We start from the raw sequence: 23,204 nt of genomic DNA, 5'->3' as shown, positions 1-23,204 counted from the left end.
GTCTATGAAGGTGAACTTGTCCTTTGATTGGAGCTGATAGCCTTTCTCGCAGCATGAAATTTTCACAAATTCCCACTGGCCTTCAATGCTTATAGTGTAGACCAGAACTTTCATCATGTGCATTTTAATTTTGCGAATCTTGTCTCTCTCGAAATTCGCTAAATTAAAATGCACTCAAAAGTTCCTTATTTTGCAGTATTGCTGAGGGACATTAGCATGATTTTAGGTCATTGAATTCCCATCCCAAGTACCAGGGTCTGACTTTGACATACAAGACAATTAATGTACCCAAGGATAGATCATGCCTTTTCATGCCTCTGCCCAAAGGGTGACAGAGGCATTATTATACCCCACCTGCACATACGTGTAGTGTGTATGGGGGTACACAGGAATCATTTGGGCAGCTGGGTGATCGATCGGTCGGGCCTGCGGGTGGTCGGTCGGGCCTGCGGGCGGTCGGTCGGGCCTGTGCGCGGTCGGTCGGGCCTGCGGGCGGTCGGTCGGGCCTGCGGGCGGTCATTTGGGCCTGCGGGCGGTCGGTCCGTTGCAAAAAAAATCTTGTGGATCGAAGTACTCTCTCATTTTTTTGAGTAATTGACCCCAAATTTGGCATGTGTGACCGCTATCAAAGGTAGATGTGCAAGACACCTTTTTCGTTAGTATTGCATAATGCTTTGCCATAGCAACAGCATATTTTCATAAAAAACTTGTGGATCGTTGCCATGGTAGAATCAAATTTTAAAAAAATCCTACCAAATGTTGTAGATCAAACTGCTCTTTCAGTTTCATAGCAATTCAGTTGAAATTTTTGATATATATATACAATCAATGTAATGTGTAGTTGTGCAAGATGCCTTTATTGTGTGTGTGAATAAATCTGTTGCCATGGTAACAGCAGTTTTTTTTACCAATCATACAAAAATATGTGGATTGACCTAACTCCCTGAGTTTTTGATTATTTGACTTGAATTTTGGCACATGTGACCACTACAGTATGCAGATGTGCAGAACACATCCTCTGCGATGTTAAACAATGTTTTGCCATGGTAACAGCATTTTTTTTCACTGAAAAGCATACAAAAATATTGTGGATTTAACTAACTCCCTCAGTCTTTGAGCATATAGTTTTGAAATTTGGTACATGATCTCTAGCATGCATAGATATGCAATCTTAATCTTTCATCACTGTTGAACAATGCGTTGCCATGGTAACAGCATATTTTGAATGAAATTCATACAAAATACTGTAGATTCAGTTAACTCCCTCAGTCTTTGAGCATTTGGCTTGAAATTTGGCACAAATTTGGGGTCAATTGCTCAAAAAATGAGAGAGTAGTTCAATCCACAAGATTTTGCAACGGACTAACCGTCCGACTGACCGACTGCCGACATCAGAGTGATTATACATACATGTACCGCCATACACACTATGTGTGGGTGGGGGTATGACACATTGCAATGAACAAGGGCTATGACATGGCAACTTCACCATAAAAATGCCTGAGTTGGGGCTCCAGGCAGCAGACCAAAAGAGAATGGCATGCATAGATTTTTACACAGGTGAACTTGTTAGCATGTAGTATTATACAACACCTAAAAAAAATAGCTATCCGATTAGTCAATTGCCCATCACGTGACATTTAGTTACAAGTTCGATCGCACGCTGTGGCTGTCAGCCGTGCAATTTTGTTTGAGCAAAAATGGATAGCGCATAGCTGACGTCACCCATTTCCATTGACTCCCGTGTTAAACTCACGATTGACTCAAAGTTTTTATTCCATCGCACAACGTTTGCCACACGCACTTAACAATTACAAGCGCGCTTACAAGCGCATACTTTTGTCACTCATTTTTGTAAACAACTTTCAACCAATCGGCTTCGGGTAGTACATACACGGTGACTGTGGGGCTACTCATTCATCTTTCACGTAAAATGATTGCCATTTCTGTGCTAAATTCAAGAATCTGTGTGGACCACATCTTACGACGTTCGAGATGTTGTTTAGTGTATGGTCTTTACTCATGCAATGGAACAAGATTTTGCACTTGATGAGAGATGAGGTGCACTATTCAACTCGGCTTCACCTCGTTGAATAAAGCGCCTCCATCTTTCACCTCGTGCGTAATCTTGTACCATCGCACTCGTGACTATTTACTATTTGTATATTGTAATGGAATTACACTGCTACATTTCTGAAATATGTGAAGCTCCTATCCCTATGTTCAGACGATCCTCCACTTTGCGGCGGCAGATTGGAGAGTTTTACGGTCAAAGATCCACATGTGTATTGAAATTCCCCACTGAAAGGGGAACAAAATCATGGCTGGGGGTTTCAGCTGTGCTGTAGGGCGCCCAATTGCAAATTTATATGATTGCCTGATTCACTACCACATTTTGAGCATGGGCACTTATGAGGAAAACAGCTCGTGAGGTCAAGGTCAGTCCCCTGCCAGAATTTCTGTTGCCGAACTCGACAAGCTTGCCAGGGGAGCGGAGAATGTCCCACCGAGCGTTCACACAATGGGTTTGCCGGGGAAAGTCCTGGCAAATGGAACTTTCCTTGAAAACGGGGGATCGCCTGAACGCAGTGTGGGTCATCAACATTGTTCATTGTAATTTGTTTAAGATTTCTCGGACTATTGGTTTCTCTGCTCAAGGACCACAAATTCTACAAATCTATATGTGGAGCTGTGGATGTACTACATGATGTGAAATTATGAGAATCATCTGAAGTGCCCCTTTAACCCATTGAGGACTGGCTGATTTTGCTACAACACGCCCGAGTATACTCAGGACTAGTCTTCAGTGGGTTAAAGAGCATACAATTCTAAAAGGAATTCAAAGTTTATATGAAAAAAAAAATCAGTTTTAGAAATGGGTGAGACATCAAAACACAAAATGGTCCTGATAAAAGGTGGGTCCCACTTTTTATTAGGACCTGTTATAAGATTTCTCTGCCATTTCAAGACCAATTTTCATCTAATAAACTTTGAATTCCTCTCAGAATTGTATGCTCTTTCATATTCCATAAAAGGTTTTTCATTATCTCACAAAAAAAGTTGGAAACCTGAAGCCCCATAACAAAAAAAACTATACAGTATCTTTAAGCACTGCAGCCAAATTGTTCTAGTCTAGTGTTGATTTGAATATGGGTATTATCCAAGTCATACTCGCCATGTGAACAAAGTTTACTGGTTAGACATGATCATCAAATCTGTAAGTAATTAGTAATTATTACACAGACACAGTTGCCCATGTTCAATGATGTTACATACCAGTATGTGACTGTGCATCACAATACCAACAAAAGGTCACACTCCCTGACTTTACATGAGGACTCAAAAAAGGTGAAGCAGGTCAACCAAGTCAATTTTGAGTTTTCCATATCTTCTAAAAGTGCTATTCTTCTTCTAGATTCTGCTTAAGTTTCAGATCATAAACTGTGTTTTCAGCAGTTTTTCTACAACCCCTCTTATTGTAGAATAGTGTGATCAGGTATATGTTAGAAGACCCTTTTCATTTCCTGAAAATCCTTTGCACACTCTTATACTTTCAACTCTGATAACTTTTGAAAAGATTATGCTAGTGATTTCAAAGTTGGCATTGATCATGGACAGAATGTGTTAATAGAGCATGCTCAATTTCAGCTTAATCTGATAATCCCTTCATTTGTTTACATCCTAGGTTTTTTTTTCTCCCTTCATCACACAGCCAGCACGACTTGGTGAAGATTCCTAAAGCGCTTGAGTGGATACTGTGCTTCAGAGCCTCTTTTCTCAGTTCACATTTTCCAGTGTGTGTGCTTTCTTTCCGATCTTTAGATAGGTTAAGAGAGTCTATATGAATTGAGTCATACATCATTTTAAAGCTTAGAGTCTGCTCTTTCAGAATCTGCCCTTAGCTAAAAAATCCATGTCTGGCGACTTTTTGTTGGGTTTGTGATGCAAGGTCACATATAGTCACTGCAGCAAACATTGCAAGATTCTGTAAGACAATATTGATCTTACAAGTATGTGTTGCAACAGGTGGTAAATGAGTTCCGGTCTGGTGGATACAACACCCTGGTATCAACCTGCGTTGGTGAGGAAGGCCTGGACATTGGTGATGTTGACCTGATCATCTGCTACGATGCCCACAAGAGCCCTATTAGGCTGGTACAGAGGATGGGTCGTACAGGCCGAAAGCGACAGGGGAGGATCGTCATGCTGGTCACTGAGGGAAAGGAAGTGGCAGTGAGTGCAGTTTCTCTTGTGTCACAACATGTGTCTGATATGAAATATCAAAACCAAGAATTTGATTAACATACAAGCTGAAATTTTTGTGAAAATAGCATACAAATATAGAAATGTGAGAAAACAACAAGATGCAAAAATACAATTTATGAAAAATTCAAGCCATGCCATTGCAGGATCGCATGCAACTAGTAACTACAGTAACTGTGGGTTCAGCACACCCCGTGGGCCATGACATAGCTATATGTATTCCCCATGATATTGACTACTTATGATAATAATGATAGTTGATATTTTTAAAGCGCCTTTTCCACTGGGTACAAAGCGCTATGAGATGTCATCCCTGGTCCCCATAGGATATAAAATATACTTGTACATAGTACCAAGGAGGTTCGAGAGATGGAGTAACAACAGTGTTATTCCCTTTGATCCCATGTTTGAGGCTGCCACTAAGAAATATTTGAAGTATGTGCTGAACTGGAGCTGCCTCACAGATAGGAAGACAATTGATTCATGTGGCATTGCATCATGACTCGTCACTCTCAAAGGAAGATATGTCTTTGTGATGGTAATTACTTTTTGCTATCCCTTCTTATAAAAGGTAGGTGGTACAGACACAAGGATGTGCGAATAGTAATTGAGCAAAAAATGCTGAAATAAAGATGAAAATTACTCGACTGGGCATACCCAGGCATTAATCTGATATATCTATCAATTAAAAATTATACTTGAAGATTATTCCATATTAGTTTCATTTGTGGAAATTAAGCAGAAAAGTGATAAAACCAGCTTTCCAGGATGGTACAGTTTTAAACATTTTCACATAATACAGCTCTGATTTACACTTTTGCACAAATTTCTGGATGGAATTTACTTTTGTTTTACATGCTTTATCATTGAGTGAAATTTCATTTCATTTAATAGATATTAAGCAAAATATGGCCAACATTATGATAACGTTCAAAATAAATCTTCAGATTGCTCAGCAAGACGGCGGCGTCGAACATCGATCATCAGAGGCACAAGTGCACCTGTGGAATTCTTTTGAACATCAATAGAAATCTGACAACTGTTTGAATAATTACAGCCAGTTGGAACTCAGAGCTACCAAGTCTCACGCATTCTGCGTGAGACTCAAGCATTTAGGGTCTGTCTCACGATCTCACGCATGGCACCCATTTTTCTCACGCATTTGGCGAAGTCTGCAACTTGAGCCTATAATAAGGAGCAAAGCTCAAAAGATTTAAGTGATAGTTGCAATTGAAGGTATATTTCCCTTACGTCTTTCAAAATGAGTAAAAAAGAGTCACTTAAGTATGCACCTGATCGCACCATTATGGGCTAAAAATTGAAAAAGCTCCCTACCGTGGGAGGCCACAGGGGGAAAAACCCCTCCTACACCCTCGCTTGCGCGCACATTCGCGCGCCAAGGTGCCGAACGATGCCGAGTCATGAAAATCTCACTCATAAAAATTTTTTGAACTTGGCATCCCTGGGAACTCCATGTATAAAACCTCCTTGATAGTACTAGGTAGTGATTTATGTTGAAATTCTTGACTTTCACGTACACTGTGCACATATGTTATTGATTATGTTGCACTGGAGAATTATAAAAAATGAACTGAATGTAACTGAACTGAATATCTGGTACATGACATGCTAGTACAATACTTTAAATGCAAAGCACACAGCGGCCCGTATTCTGCTAAAAACTTAGACCGAGTTTAAACCCACGTCTGGGTCTAAAAGTGGGTTTTGGGGGTTTAAACCTGGGTTTAAACCACCAGTTTAGACCCAGGTTTAAACCAAGGTTTAATTTGTATTCTACTAAGTCCAGCTGTGGTCTAAATCGGGTTTAAATTAAACCTACCCAGGAGGAGGTTTATTTCGAGTTTAATTCGAGTCTAACGATGACTGCGCATGGTATGGGTACCAGCAGCAGCACACTGAGCGTGTGTTGTGCAGATCAATGGCATGAAACGAGTTGCTGGCTAGATACAGCAGCTACCTAGCCGGCCACACGCGTGTACACACGAGATACGCCCTAGGTCCTACTACTTGTAGGGGACCTAGGCCTACACTTTGAAGATCAAAAGAGACTCGAGATCTAGAAATACTACTACCTAGTACTTTATAACGTCTACTACCTGAAAATAACCAGAAGACTAGACCAAGAACTCAATTAAGGGGGTCTAGAGGGTAGAGCCTGAGATCGATCTAGGCATAGACTAACAGCTGTTAGATCGAGAACCTAAATCGTGTAGGACCTATTCGAATAGCTAGAGCCTAACACACCGTTAGACTACAATATTGTAACGTTGTCGTTAGGACTAACGTACGTTAGAGCTAAAGTTTGAGTTTGAGTTTATTTATAACAAAAACATATGTACAGGAAAGTGTGAATACATGTTTATACATCAATATTAATACATAGCACATGTAACTGTCTAAACGATCTAAACAAAACATATTGAATATAATCTATAATATATAATTATAAATGATTATGTAATCTAAAACTATTACTCTAAAAAAGAGCTACAATATGGCAATGTTGTACACAATGAGGTTGCTAAAAGAACCAAGAGGTAGCACAGGTGCTAGTAGGTGTTGGTCCTTTTAAACACGTATTACATAATGAACTATTGAAATACATTTAAAACATACTGTTATAAAATTATTGATTTGTGGTGCCATTGTCTTCTAGATTTAATGTGTTTTGCTAAATTACTTCAGAAATTTTTCCTGGTATTAATACTCCTTAATTGTCCCCGCCGAACGAGTTCGAGGAGGGGACTATGAAACGGGCTCCGTACGTGTGTGTGTCCGTGTGTCTGTCCGTCCGTGCGTCCGTGCGTCCGTGTGTGATCAAAATGTTCAAAATGCTACTCCTTCGCCATTTCTAACCCGATTTTGATTCTGTTTGCTTTATATGATAGCGCTACATGGGAGCTTCAAAATTTCCACACAGAATTTCAGTTGTGACCTTTGACCTTGACTTTTGACCTATATTGTACATTTTGCTTCAAAATGCTACTCCTTCGCCATTTCTAACCCGATTTTGATTCTGTTTGCTTTATATGATAGCACTACATGGGAGCTTTGAAACTTCTATACAGAATTTCAGTTGTGACCTTTGACCTTGACCTTTGTCCTATATTGTACATTTTGCTTCAAAATGCTACTCCTTCGTCATTTCTAACCCGATTTTGATTCTGTTTGCTTTATATGATAGCACTACATGGGAGCTTTGAAACTTCTATACAGAATTTCAGTTGTGACCTTTGACCTTGACCTTTGTCCTATATTGTACATTTTGCTTCAAATTGCTACTCCTTCGCCATTTCTGACCCGATTTTGCTTCCGTTTGCTTTATATGATGGCACTAGGTGAGGGCTTCAAAACTTCTACACAGAATTGTGACCTTTGACTTCTTTGACCTCTGACCTTGATTTTTGACCTGTATTGTACATTTTGCTACCAAATGCTACTCCTTCGCCATTTCTAACCCGATTTCGATTCCGTTTGCTTTATGTGATGGCACTAGGTTAGGGCTTCAAAACTTCTACACAGAATTTTGACCTTTGACTTCTTTGACCTTTGACCTTGATTTTTGACCTATATTGTACATTGGCTACAAAATGCTACTCCTTCGCCATTTCTAACCCAATTTCGATTCCGTTTGCTTTATGTGATGGCACTAGGTGAGGGCTTCAAAACTTCTACATAGAATTTTGACCTTTGACTTCTTTGACCTTTGACCTTGATCTTTTTACCTATATTGTACATTTTGCTACTAAATGCTACATCCGGCGGTGACATATATTACACACCGCGTAATTTCTACTTTTCCTTGTTTTTTTGGCAAAGCATTCCACAATTTCACTCCTATATAAGAAAGTGAGAATTGGCCATACATAGTTTTGCATTTTGGTAGATAAAGCAAGCCTTCTTTTTTACCCCTTGTTGAATAAGAATGTTGGATGTTTTGACAATATTCTACTAGATCATGTGGCATATTTCCCTTTGATAAATCAAATGTAAATGTACAGATGTAAAGTTTATGCAGTTCAAATACATCCATTTCTCCCAGTTTTTGAAATAGGGGATCAGAAGGTGTTCTGAGTGGACTGAAAGTGATAGCTCGCATGGCCATTTTCTGACTAAGACGAAGGCAGTTTAGATAAGATTTGCATATACTCCCCCACACTTCAATTCCATATGTTATGTTGGACTGGATAAAGGATTTGTAAAGTAGAATAAGTGTATGTTGGGGGACACAGTGTCGTAATTTAAACAGAATACCAACCTTCCGTCTTACACATTTATTTACAGCTTGTATGTGTCTTTTCCAAGTCAAATGACTATCAATGCATATTCCAACAAAAGATGTCTCATTCACTCTACTAATGACATTATCTGATAGTTTCATTGTTCCTTTTATTGTAACGTCCCATTTTTTACTTATTATAATCATATAATTTGTCTTTTTCAAATTAATTGTCACTTTATTAGAATTGCACCAGTCTTGAATTTTCCCTGAATGCAGATTGATAATCCCCATGTCAACTTTCCTCTGGCCAACATTGAATGTATGAAATATATTTGAATCGTCGGCAAATAGTCTAAAATTAAAAAATGAAGTTGAATTTGGTAGGTCGTTTATATATATCAAGACGAGCGTTGGCCCGAGAACTGATCCTTGTGGTACACCACACTTTAAGGTATTCAGACTAATGACTGTTTCCTTGTAACATATTACTTGTGATCGATTCGCAAGATAACTCTGAAACCATTGTAAAGGTTTGCCGCGAATGCCATAAAAACTCAACTTGCTTAAGAGGATCTTGTGGTTTATTGTGTCGAAGGCCTTTTAGAAATCAATGAATACACCAATAGTGTGTTTACCTTTATCGATAGACGTTAGAAGTGAATTCACAAGGTTGATTACAGAGAGCTTAGTACTGTATTTTTTACGGAAACCGTATTGATGTTTGTATGAAATACTGTGTGCGTCAAAAAAATCCACCAACCGCTTGTTGACAATTTTTTCAAAAATCTTAGCAATTACTGGCAATACTGAAATTGGTCTGTAATTGCCCGGTTCTTCCCTAGAACCTTTCTTGTAAATTGGAGTAACTTTTGCTATTTTCAGAGCATCTGGGAAAACTCCATTTCCGAGTGACAAATTGAAGATATTAGCCAGTGGCTCAGAAATTAGATGCACCGAGTCCTTTAGCAAACGTATTGGTATATTGTCAAAACCATGTGCTTTCCTTTTATCCAATGCCTGGAAGTAATTGCAGATTTCCCCAGGTGTAACTGGTGCCCAAAATAATGATTTTTCATTTCTCAATGAGAGATATTCCATATGATTTCCACTCTCTGCTGGAATCACTTCTGCTAACTTTGGGCCAATGTTCACGAAAAAGTCATTGAAGGTCTCAGCTATATCTTTTTCTGTTGTAATAGTCCTTTCTACTCCATCAGTATTTGTTACCAATTTATCCACCTCAGTATTCTTTTTACCTCTATTTCCGCCATTCAGTAATTCATTGACGGTTTTCCAGGTTTTGCTAGTATCATTCTTATGCTCATGAAATAAATGACTGTAATACATTCTCTTTGCATTTTTCAAAACAGTTCCAAGAGTATTTCTGTATCTTTTATACTTTGCGGTATGAATTCCTTCAAAGTTTACTGCCTTGCATGCCTTATATAACTTATGTTTTTTGTTGATAGATTTTAAGAATGCTGAAGTCACCCATGGTTTTCTAGGGGAGTTTCTCTTTTTGCCTATAAAAACATTTTGAATTGGCGCATGCCTGTCACATATGTGACCCTGCACCTCAAAACAAACAAAAATTCGCCAGACATGAATTTTTAGTTAATACCATATTCTGAAAGAGCAGACTTTAAGCTTTAAAATGATGTATTACTCAAATCAAATGGACTCTCCTAACCTATCTAAATATTGGAAAGAAAGCACAAACTCAGGCAAAGTGTGAACTGAGAAAAAGAGGTTCTGAAGTACAGTGTCTATTCAAGCGCTTAATCTTTTCCAAACTGTGCTGGCTGTGTGCTGAATGCAACAAAAAACAGGAAGTAAACCACCAGAGTAACAACAACGAAGGGATTATCAGATTAAACTGAAATTAAGCATGCCTCATTAACACATTCTGTCCATGATTAATGCAAGCTTTCAAAGCAGTAGCACTATCCTTTCAAAAGTTATTAGAGTTGAAAGTGAAGAGTGCGGACAAGGTTTTTATGCCTCCGCCACGAAGTGGTGCCGGAGGCATTATGTTTTTCGGGTTGTCCGTCCGTCCGTCCGTCCGTCCTTCCGTCCGTCCGTCCGTCCGTCCGTCCTTCCGTCCGTCCGTCTTTCCGTCCGTCCGTAATGAATTTTGTGGACAAGGTAACTATCAAAAGCTGTTGAGGTATCCTAATGAAACTTGGCATGTATGTGTATTAGGGGGTGAAATTGTGCCTATCAACTTTTGGGTGCACGTGCTCAAGGTCAAAGGTCAAAAGGTCAAGGTCAAATACATAAAATTTCACTATTTCCACCATATCTATGCAATGCCTGAAGATATTTTCTTGTAACTTAGTGTATGCATGTATTACCCAATTTAGATTCTCTGGTGAAAGTTTGGGTCATGAGGTCAAAGGTCAAAGGTCAAAAGGTCGAGTAAAAGTATTAAAACTTCTTTTTTTTCTCTGTAAATTGGAAAATTGTTCAAGGTATCTTCATGGAACATAGTATATATACATGTACTGACTGGCAGTGATTATCTAGAGAATGTAGGGTTCATGGGTCAAAGGTCAGGGGTCAAAGGTCAAGTGCAACACTTCAAAATTTTACTATTTCCCTCATGTTCATGCAATGCCAGCAGGATTAGTATTTTTTTTTTTACACTTGGTGTATGCATGTGTAACCTAATAGAAATTCTCTGGAGAGTTTTTTTTTCTTTTTCTTTTTTATTGCCTCAAAGGTCAAAAGGTCAAAGATCAAGTGAAAGTGCTGAACTAACTTTTTCCTCCATATCTCAGAAGTGGCTCAATTTATCGAGAAACTTACTGTATATCTATGCATGTTCTACCTGAAAGTCATTATCTTATGAATTTTAGGGTCAAAGGCCAGATGAACATGGTAACAATTTACTATTCAGTACAGAAATTGCACTTTTTCTCCATACCGGTACCATGAAAATTACTCAATGCATAAATGTATGAATGGGTCAAAGTCAAGTTAAAGTCCTTAAATCCCCAAATACATGCTCTCCTATTCATCCAATTAAACCAAGATCAAGGAAGGTGAACATTCAACACATTTGTGACAAACTTGTCATTTCAATATTTTGCCAGTTTTGTGAAAATGTAATCACACATTGTCCACATGTACTATCTAGACCTATTAGGAGAATCATGCATTATGGCGGAGGCATAACAGTCGCCATAGCGACATTTCTAGTTCAAAAATGAAAAGGGGATTCTAATAAAGACACACCTAATCACACTATTCTACCTAAAACGTTCGAGATAAACTGCTAAAAAAACACACTTTCCTGCCCGTTTTATGTTACCAAATTTTAGCATAATGTAAAGGAAGACCCGCTCTTTCAGAAAATATGAAAAAGTCAAGTTAGGCTAGGTTGACCCATTTCACTTATTTTCAGTCCTCATGCAAAATAAGTGTGTGCGACTTTATGTTCGTTTTCAGGTGCACGGTCACATATATGTCTTTCAGAAATTGATAGAATGTCAAGTAAGCAATGTTAACATTACTACATCTATAAACTTTACTCCATTCTACTTTGCCCAAATCCTCACAGAATGAAGCAGCATCATAGTTTCTATATGACCGTATAGTCCTTTTAGTTGGGCTTTTCTTGCTTTCACTGGAAAAATTTTCAAAAACGACAAATACAGGAAAATAATCACTTAAATCAGTTTCTATGATCCCTGAGTGCATTCTGAATTGAGAGATGTTGGTATATATGTGATCAATAAGAGTAGAGCTGTCCCTAGTCACTCTGGTGGGAGATGCGATTATTCGATGTAAACCTATGCCCTCCAGGGAGGTCAATAATTCGACAGCTTTACCATCTAAACTTGTTGTTATTAAATTCACATTGAAGTCACCAACTAATATGACATTCGACTTGTCAACTGACAAATTATCAAGAACATTCAACAAGCTATTCTCTAATTGGTCCAGATCTGTGTTTGGTTTACGATAGATAATGCCCACTACAATTTTGCGCTCTATGTTAATTTCTATCCATAAACTTTCTGCAAACATAACTCTATGATTCGACAGGTTATATTTCAGTGTAGAATTAATGTAAGCTCCCACACCACCTCCCCTTAATCCACCATCTCGGCATTTGGCTTCAAGACTATAGCTAGTTAGGGCATTTTAGAAAATCCCTGGACCATCTGTGAAAAAATTGCTTACCAATAGCTTTCTTCACCAGTGTGTTCATAAAGGTGTCTACTAACACCTCTCAAGTAGTTCCAACCCAAATCCTTGTGGAAAATTCTGGGGAGCCAATCAAATTTGGGCACCCAGAAGAGGGGTGGGGCAAAAATGGAAAAGTATGTTTTTTCCCAATATAGGCGTGTGAGATGTCTAACTAGTGGTTTCTGGGGGTGCTGAATCGATTCCAACCTTTAGTTTTGAATAAAAACTACTATTTGACAGTAAAATAAGGCCACGCCTCCTTTTTGCCCCCACCGAAATACGTAAATATTGGTGTTTTTATACCTATCTCATTGGGTTGATGTAGTGGGTTTTTAGGGTGCACTGAAAACATTTATGTGCGATGGGAAGTACTCGTTCCCATTTCTCTTATATCTATTACACCAAATATAATGCTATTACTGCCATGACTGCCGTAAATACTTATTAAATGTTTTATTCTCGATTAGTTCGAACCAACATCCAAGTGGAAAAAAAAACGGGGGGGGGGGGGGGGGGACAGTTAAACCTAGGCAATTAGGGGGGGGGGATCAAACTATGGGAAAATCTTTTTTTTTTCCAGTGTTAGTAAGTGAGATGTCTAATTAGGGGGTTCTGGGGGTGCTGAATGGATTCTAAACATTAGTTTCAAGTAAAAACTACTACCTGACCATTAAAATAGGCCACGCCTACTTTTTGCACCCGCCGAATAATGTATTATAGGTATTTTATACGTATCTCAATGAGTTTATAATTATAGTGAGTTCTTTAGAATGTTGAATTGAGGTCTATCATTGAATATGAGCTATACCCACTCTATAAACAGTGTGCAAAACACTGCAACATAAGTGTGCAATTGGAAGTAGTCGTTCCCACGTCTCTTACTTCCATTATGCCCCATGATAATCCAACAGAGATGTATCTCAATATCAAAGCCATGGTACTTTACCCTACTCTCCGACATCTCCCTCACTGCTCTAATCAGCTGTTTAGTCCATGGGCCAAGACCCGAAAAATGGGTTGTTGGTACCACCTGAGGTGGCACAACCTTTTTGGTGTCATTTTGTTTGTCGCGCATAGATATGCTTATCAAGCTATGATAGCATTTCCAAATGAGTAGCTTAGTCATAATAAATGATTTTTTAACCAATTTGGGCTCGTTTTTATATCCCTATACTTCCGAATCGAAACTAACCGCTATACAAAGAAGAGCACTGTCTTCCGTATGTCCACATGTGTTCTGTTGTAAATGCGGTGCGCTTAGTCTTTATTCAAGGCAGCGAAGGTAATATCCAAAGGGTTATGATGTCCACAGCTGTCACGCGGTGCGCTTAGTCTTTATCTAGACCAATGTACTGTTATCATATCTAAAGTTCCTCATAAAAGGGATTATCTATACTGTTTTATACTACCCTATCAACAAATACATCAGTTTTAAACAAAAACCGGTGTACTGGTACACATTGTTTTTGCATTATCTTATATTGTTGGATGGAAATAAAGCGACATTGGCGTGGTATTTCTTAGCGTTTTCACCGTAGCATTTTCGCCGGAAAATGATAAATAATCGAAAAATATGGTAAAATTCACGAGGAATTGCTTTTTTTTTTTTTTTAGATAAAAGGATATACACTGTATCATATGCTTTGGATATTCCCTTCACCATCTAGAATAAAGACTAAGCGCTGTGGACATCATAACCTTTGGATATTCCCTTCGCTGCCTTGAATAAAGACTGAGCGCACCACGTTTACAACAGAACACCTGTGAACATATCATAGAGCTGCATTTTACAGCTCTATGGAACATACAGAAGACAGTGCTCTTCTTTGTATAGCGGTTAGTTTCGATTCACAAGTATAGGGATATAACAACGAGACCAAATTGGTTAAAAATTCATTTATTATGACTAAGCTACTCATTTGGAAATGCTATCAAAGCTTGATAAGCAAGGTTTTGCCACCTCAGATGGTACCAATATCTGGCCTGGCCCATGGACTAGTTTGGTTGATATTCTGGCAAGAGTTACCATGACATGTGCCGCAAGCAGAAAAAAAATACTTGACTCCTTGCTTTTTACAACAGCACCTGAGTGTGCCGCAGTCTCCTCACAGTTGCAGCTGACAAACTTCAGAAGATAGTCATTTGCGATGGGGTCTGTTGAAGGGACCGTTGCGTAACCTTGGTCACCGAGCTTCCATCCGTACTCCGAGACATCTAATGATGGAGTTTGCTACATTAGCCAATCTCTGGTTTGAAGATAAGCTCGTAGAGAATGCTGCGTTGCAGCTTCTGTTCTCAGGGGCAATTTCTCATGTTTGATGCTCCCAGCAGCAGCCCACTTGCTGAAGATGTCAAATGTCAAGTCTTTGGGTGGTTCTCCATGGAACATGATGTCCAGAAACACATCCATGGCCGTTTCCGCCTTGTCAGTCTCGCAGAGCTTGTTTACCAAAGTTGATTTGCTGAACCCAGAAATCGCTGACACTGTATCGCAGCCGGAGTAGCTGTGCAAGAAGATCAAATACTTTTGGTATCTCTCTGGGAGGGCCTCCCTGATCTTGGCGATATCATAAGATGTTTCTTTGGCTGTTGTGAGGAAGATGGGGTGGTTTGCAGCATGATGAATCAGCAAAACCATGAGGTCGGTGTCCTCAACCCTCGCCTCAACAGGAGAATCTTTTGCCTCATCTAGAGCTTCCCGGACTATAGCAGTGTCTGCATCGTCGTAACATTGCTGTACACTGATCCCATTTCTACTAAATGTCTCAGCAAGCAGCAGACTGAGCTGGGCCTTGTTGCTCTTGTTGTCGGGGAACTTTTCTCTTGGAACGAGGCTTTTGATGTCTGGGCGAATCAAAATGTCGCAGCATGCATTCTTTGTTCGTCTCAGGTGATCATGGTCCTTAGTGGAGCTGCCGTATCCATCAAAGACCACAGTGATTTTGAGAAACTGGCTCCCCATGGACTTCACAAACTGGAGGTAGCTCTTGGCAATGTCCTTTATCAGGTGAGGTTAGCCTCCCACTTGACGTTCTCATTCAAGAGCCACCCGCCATCAATCACCAGACTCATGCAGGGGGTTTATTCAATGGGTTCCACAAATACCTTCAGAAATCTTGCAAGGGCAGCCTTGTCTGGCTTTCGCAACTTCTGGTCTTTGTTAAATAGAGACATTGGTGTTGGCGTCAACTCAAATCCAGAACCGTTCGTCCATTCATCTTGGCTAGCACTTCAGCAGCACTCCAGAGGACCCAGTCAACGCTGATCAGGCAGATGAGGGGAACGACTACTTCCCATCGCACATAAATGTTTTCCGTGCACCCTAAAAACCCACTCAACCCAATGAGCTATGTATAAAAATGCCAATATTTACGTATTTCGGCGGGAGCAAAAAGGAGGCGTGGCCTATTTTACTGTCAAATAGTAGTTTTTACTCAAAACTAATGGTTGGAATCGATTCAGCATCCCCAGAAACATCTAGTTAGACATGTCACACGCCTATATTGGGGGAAAAAAAAAACATATTTTTCCATTTTTGCCCCGCCCCCCCCCCCCCTCCCCCCTTCGGGTGCCCAACTTTGATTGGCTCACCAGAATTTTCCACAAGGATTTGGGTTGGAACTAATTGAGAGGTGTTGGTAGACACCTTTATGAACACACTGGTGAAGAAAGCTATTGGTAAGCAATTTTTTCACAGATGGTCCAGAGATTTTCTAAAATGCCCTAACTAAGCCATTTAAAGAGAAAATATCTGTATTGGAAACATTCCAAACTTCTGACAGTGCAATGATATCAAATTTGAAATTCAACGTATATTCAAAAAGAAAGCTAGGATCACTGATATTTTTAGGAAGCGATCGTATATTTACGTGACATATGCTAAAAGAATCATGTAATTTGTCCTGAAAACTGCTGTCAAAAAGATTAGGGTCTATATTATATGAAACAATAATGGGTAAATGATTGTCATCAATAGATAGTATTGTGCATAGTGAAAACTAAACGGCATTTCACTAGCAAACAGTTACAAGATTCGAAGCTTGAAGTCGTCATACTTGACATCATCACACCTAATGTCAAACAAGTCATCAGGTGATCTGAGCGTCACAAAGTCATTGTCTCCCATCTTGCAAACGATGTTTCCTTGTCTCGTTGTCACCCCCTTCACAGTCGGTGTGTTCTTTGCTCTCATCAGGAGAGCATAACGAAGAGGTGTTCAATCTTCGTTAACAAACACGCCCTTATATTGTGCTTTGCCTTTGAGTTTGAAGCGAGCATCGAAGAACTTATCGCGTACTCTCCTGGTGGTAAAGTTAGGTTAGTGTGGTAGATAAAATTTACTTCTAATATCAAGACAGGGTTGATATAGGCCTATTTCTAAATTTTAGAATGGTTTCCATTTTTATTAACTGACAATCTTTCGGATGCTTAAGTGCACGCCTTAAGAGAAAAGCTTTTATTCAATTTCCTTCCTCAAAGTCCTGGTTTGATCAATTGCCAATCCATTCCGAATTCATGATTCGATCGACATGAATAGCCATGTCCCATACGGCCATCCAGCGCACACAGCAACCGTGCTGCCGGCCGGCGCGGCGCGATGGCTCTGCGCTTCTGGTATTGAACATTCACATAGCTAGCCTAGCTAGCCAGGAATAATAGCGCTACGCTTACCATGTATCCTGTGATGTGCGCCGCACACATACACAGTACAAACAAGGAGGTACAGTATACTAATGTACAGTGCTTTATGAGTCGTCGCAAGCAAAAATACAGCATGCCCTTATTCGACATAAATACCCGTAAAAACTATTCACAATCCAAGAAAGTCACGCTCATGTGGCTGATACACTGCCAATAACTAATTTAAGTGGATTTGTGGAGCAAAAAGTACTCAGAGAGGGAGAGTTTCTTCTTGCACAGAGGGGGCACCATGGTGGCTTGACCCAAGACTATATAAACCTGAAATAGACTTGGGTTTAACTAAACCTCGCTAGCAGAATACAAAATTAAACCTCGGGTCTAGCTAAACCATAGGTGAGTCTAAAATGGGTTTAAATCTTGGTCTACAGTAGAATACGGACCAGCGTGTTTATGTACAGGGAATACAGGGAATCTCCAAAGAAAAAGATTTAGTGCTTCTAGTATTGTCACTTGCTCCTTATTTTTTGTAGTGAAAGATGAAGTAACAATTAGTAGACCCTTACAATGGTGAAGTTAATAACTTGCATAAATGTAGCAGTTTATTGGTGAAATTTGCTTGCAGAACATCTTTTGTATGTACATGTGCTCTGGACAAGAAAATTTCAAGTTCATTATACAGCCCTTACCATGATTGCATTCAAATTGATTGTCTAGTTTTATTTGAAGATGCACCTTCCTTGAATCAGGGAGGTGTTAAAGGAGAAGAAAAAAGAATATCTCCTGTGTACCCATGCTCCATGCCGCTGAGAAGTCATGTACTTAATGGCAGAAGTTCGGAAATTGCTTTGACAAAATTCAAAAGACAGCACTTCTCTTTAAGCATGCAGCATTCATGAAATACAACATACCTAGCCAGCAGCAATTTGCTGTCCACTTCAATATCTTTGGACATGTAAAGAAAATTAGTAAAATCATACTTCTGTGATAACTTTTTATGCCTCCGCCCAGAGGGTGCCGGAGGCATTATGTTTTCAGGTTGTATGTCCATCCCCATTTGTTAACGCGATAACTTGAGTAATATTGAGTGGAATTTTACCAAACTTGGTCCAAGTATAAAGTATGATGGGGCAATTATTTGATTAGAAATGGGTGAAATTGGCCAGAGGCCAAAGGTCAAGGTCAAATCATGAAATTGTGTCCGTTTACCTGATAACTCAAGACTGGATCAAGCAAATTTCACCAAACTCTGTCTGAGGATGATGTATGATGGGGCAATTACTTGATTAGTTTTAGAGTGAAATCAGCCCGAGGTCAAAGGTCGAAGATCAAGGTCAAATCCTAAGATTCATTTGTATACGCGGTAACTTGAGACTGGATGAAGCAACTTTCACCAAACTTGGTCCAAGGATGACGTATGATGGGACAATTATGTAAGTAGTTTTTGAGTAAAATTGACAAGAGGTCAAAGATTAAAAGGTCACTGAGGTCAAATGCTAAAAAATTTGCTATTTCCCCCATATCTATATGCAAATGCCTGAAGGTATTTTCTTGAAACTTGCTGTAAACATGTACTACTGAACAAAGATTCTCCAGAGAGTTTCAGGTCATGAGGTCAAAGGTCAAAAGTCAGTTGAAAATGTTAAAATGTAAATTTTCCATATCTCGCTAATGGTTCAAGGTATCTTCATGGAACTTGGTACATATGCATGTGCTGACTGGCAGGGATTATCTAGGGAATAGAGGGGTCAAAGGTCAAGGTCAGCCCCTCAAAATTTCGCTATTTCCCTCATATATATGCAATGCTTGCAGGATTTTTCTTGAGACTTGATAAATATATGTATTACCTACTGGAGATTCTCTGGGAAATTTCCTGCCAGAAGGTCAAAGGCCAGGCCAAAATGCAAAAAAGAAAGATTCTATTTTATACAGAAATTACACTTTTTCTTCATACCTTGAAAGTTACTCGATGCATAAACTTTATAGAAGGGTCAAAAGTCAAGTAAAAATCCTCAAATCCCCAAATACATGTACCTGCACTCTAATAGGCAATATACATGTAGCAAACCTAGGAATGTGAACATTCAACACATTTGTGACAAACCTGTTATTTCAATATTTTGCCAGTTATGTGAAACTCTCATCACACATTGTGAAGACATTGTACTATACACCTTTTAGGAGAACTGTGCATTATGGCGGGGGCATACCAGTCGCCATAGTGACATTTCTAGTTTTATGATATTCTGATACTACTCCTTTTTGGGTCTGTGGGAATTAGTAATACAGAGATTTGAAGAAAAAAAAAATTGTTCCGTACAAGATAACCACCAAGTTCCATACTGGATTTCAACATTTTCCCTGAAATGCAGCTTAAAATTGTTAAAACAGGAACCTCTTCTTTGGTCTCCATATCTATAGAAGAGCAGCTTGGAGCATGTGACATCAAAGCCAGTAAAATGCTAAGCATTCAATTGTAATACTAAAGAACCTACACATAACTTTGCTCAAATTATGAAGAGATGCTACTGCTCTCTAACACCTCCCTACTTGAATGTAGTGAATTTCACCAGTGATGTTGTGCTTTAAGTAAAGTGCAAGTGACCTTTCAGTTCAGTTCAGGTTTGTTTGTTTGTTTGTTTGTTTTTTGTTTCCATCCAGCAAGGAGTGAAACAAAATGTATAATATAAAGCATGCGTAAAACAATCACATACATAATGAAAAGTGAATCACATAGTATATAATAAAATATGATATATGTAGTATAACGGAGAACACCTATGTATACTTTGAAGGATAAGAATAATGTAGGTATGGAAAAAGAGTGGTCCACTAAAAAGCTAGGCCTGTAATACATGGATCACTCAAAACATGATAAATAAGTATACATAATCGTTATCAAAACCGTATAATTATTTTAAAGTACAGAAAATATATTTTCAGGCAAATCTAACAATGTTCAAGTTGTTTATTCAGAAACTTTCACCACATGTTCAACAATCCCGGCTCCATCAGGAGGGGTTGTGGGCTCCTGGTGGATTTTTTATTGGAGAGTATAAAAAAAAAAGTTTGGAAATATTGTAGTATAAGAGATCAGTAAAACAATGTTTCCATTTGCCCTGATACCTATATGGCCACGATCTTGGATTTTATAGAGTATATATTTTTGCCATAAAACACTGTTTTGTCAATATCTCAGCTTCTAGATAACCTAGAAATTTGATTTTGACAGCTAAATCACCATTTTCAGGGCCATGAAATCCAATGGTAGAAAAATGAATAGCGAGATTCAACCATAAACTAACTTGACTGACAGTTTCCATTTCATTGATTGTTTTAAAAGTGATCAAACATGGACATTCCAATAAGTAAGTGTCCATTTATAAAGGACCAACATGCTCCTCATGTCAGAAATAGATTTAATCTTTAAGGCAACTAACCTTAACAAAAGAATTCCAGTAGCAAAGAAATCCAGATTAGAAGAAGAAAAGATTAGTTAGATTCCACATAAAGTGGATTTACTGATATTTTCTGTTTCATTGACTGTTTTCCAAGTGATCACATATGAATGTTCTACTAAGTTGGTGTCCAACCAAAGAAACAACATGCTACTCAACACAGAAATGGGTTTAAACTCTGAGGCAGCCAACTTTCTTTACATCTCATCTTGACCATCATCACAGGGCTGCCAACTCTCACGCAATTAGCATGAGACCAAGGTCCCCCCCCCACAACCCCACAAAATTATTTGGGGGGGGGGGGCAAAACGAGTTTTTCCCCCTCCCCCATGTGCCCCCTGAAAGGTAACAAATTATTAGTCAACTATTTAAGGACCAAAATGAACAATAAAGGCACTTAAAGGGTCTCTGAGGTCAAAAAAAATAATTTGTGTACTGCTAAAGTGCATAGAATTAACCCCAAATAACTTATCTGACATGCTATGGATTACCAGTTAAGGACTTGAAGTAAATAAACGGTAACGTCCACGACTGACGCGCGGAATTAAACCTCTAGATAAGTTCCGCGCGAGGCTTCTTGAATGCGAGTGCATTTTCTTGCGTGCACGTCAGGTTTCCCCCAAAACAGCAATTGGAAAATGATCGCGATCGTCCTGATCTTTATCAAGAATGGACAGAGCGGTTGGTTGCAGCTTATGCGAACGCCGGATCCAGTCTACCAGCAACAGTGCTTCGGCGGGCTAGCCCTTGACTGTGCGAGAGGCACTTCAGCCCGCTGGACTACTGCGATGCACTATTGTGGCAGAAGGGTATGAAGTCAAAGCGGAGACGACTTCGAAGTGATGCAGTGCCGTTCTTCGAATTTCCAAGGAGAAATCAGAAAGAGGTAAGTTCAATTCATTATTGTTTATTATTATCGCACAACTAAACTATGTTCTGATGGTGTAAATGTGAGTGTGACTGTGACTGCCTGTGAGTGTGACTCTGTCAGTCTGTGATTGAGTGTGAGCAGTTGTGAGCAGTTGCTTCTCCATGAGTCCAGTCCTGTGTGTCACTGTGAGCTCGTATTGGTTTTACCTAAAATTTAACAAGAATTTCTTGATATTCCATAACCCCAGGGGGCTCCAACGCTTACGCATTGATGCCCCAGGTACAACTAACCAAAATCTTCCTTGCCCATGGCATTAGCATGATCAGGTCTAGTTTGGTCGGTCGCATCGTCCAAAAGACGCCCAGACACCTCTCTAGCTAAACCCCTGCCCCCCCCCCCCCCCCCCATCCTCTCTTTTTTTCTGGTGAAACTTTACAAGGGCCATGGAATGTATAAGCACTCAGACTACCCTTGTAAAAATATATGGAAGATGAAAGTCACACATGTACATCCAGTTCCCTTTACTTGCAGTGATTTTTTTCCCTCTATCTCTGTGAAACATAGTTGTGACAGGCAACACTATACGGTACATGTATTAACTCAATGATATTTATTATATGCATTCAATTTCAGAAGACCACCACAGCTGATATGTCATCCAAACTTCCTGCACACTCTGCTGACGTCGAGCCACTGCATGTTGCTGATGCAAGTGCTTCAGTTAAGGTGAGGGTAACAGAAGTTAAAACTACATTTGTTTACTGCAAAAACAGTTAATTTATGGTCATCACTTTCCATGATCATTGTTTGTCAAGTCACTGACTCAAGATTTTGTTGAATAGATCACCAATTCTTGTCTGTATACATGTACATGTACCTATCCCAGACAACACCGTTCTGGCCTACCATGCTGGCCTTAAGTGTGAGAAGAATTTATGATAGATTTCTTTTAATACGTTTCAGTAGTTGGATTTTTGCAGTGCATTACAGCTGTATATAAGATCTGTTGATTGTAAAGGTGAATTTCATTCTTTGTAATTGAAGACACCTGTTAATATATATATTTTTTTGATAGTACATATTTGATTGGTGTAAAATTTGTCAGATTTTCATTACCAAATTGGATTTAAACAGTGATTTTTGGAAACATAAGTCTTTAAAGTGTAATTCAGTCTTGGCATTTAGATGATTTACAGGAAAGTAGAAAATAGATCAGGATGGTGAAAGTCAAAAGAAAATCAGACAAGGAGTAAGAAAGTTATGGATGTTTGAAAAATGATGTCACTTAATCTTTGCGAATGGTGAGCTGATTGTGACATATTGCCGGTGGGGGGGGGGGGGGGGGGGGGGGGGGGGGGGGGGCTGCAATACGTAAAACTGACTGCACATGTAGATACCACATTTTTATAGGTCCCTTGTAAAAGGAAAACAAAGGTCAGAAGAAACATGTTTTTTTAAAATGTGGGATATATGGATTAACTGGGTGTCAGTAGTGTTTAAAAACCTGCATTAATCAATTGCTCTTTATTTCAGATGG

The 23,204-nt window shown here is 39.2% G+C and overlaps 1 protein-coding gene across 1 annotated transcript in view; it reads left to right on the top strand.

The window, feature by feature from the left end:
• Positions 1-23,204, top strand: part of LOC139711852 (uncharacterized) — a gene marked incomplete at its 3' end in the record, with an annotated part of 265,196 nt that overhangs the window by 144,071 nt on the left and 97,921 nt on the right. The window contains exon 10 of the mRNA XM_071623703.1: positions 4,027-4,233. Coding sequence (XP_071479804.1) covers positions 4,027-4,233 — 207 coding nt within the window. The remainder of the gene's footprint in view (positions 1-4,026; positions 4,234-23,204) is intronic.

The sequence above is a fragment of the Diadema antillarum genome, unplaced genomic scaffold, assembly GCF_040938485.1.
Source record: "Diadema antillarum isolate AM-2024a unplaced genomic scaffold, OU_Dant_1.0 seq00001713_RagTag, whole genome shotgun sequence".
Lineage (NCBI taxonomy): Eukaryota > Metazoa > Echinodermata > Echinoidea > Diadematoida > Diadematidae > Diadema > Diadema antillarum.
The sequence above is the reverse complement of the archived record's forward strand: the minus strand, read 5'-3'. Positions and strand labels throughout refer to the sequence as shown.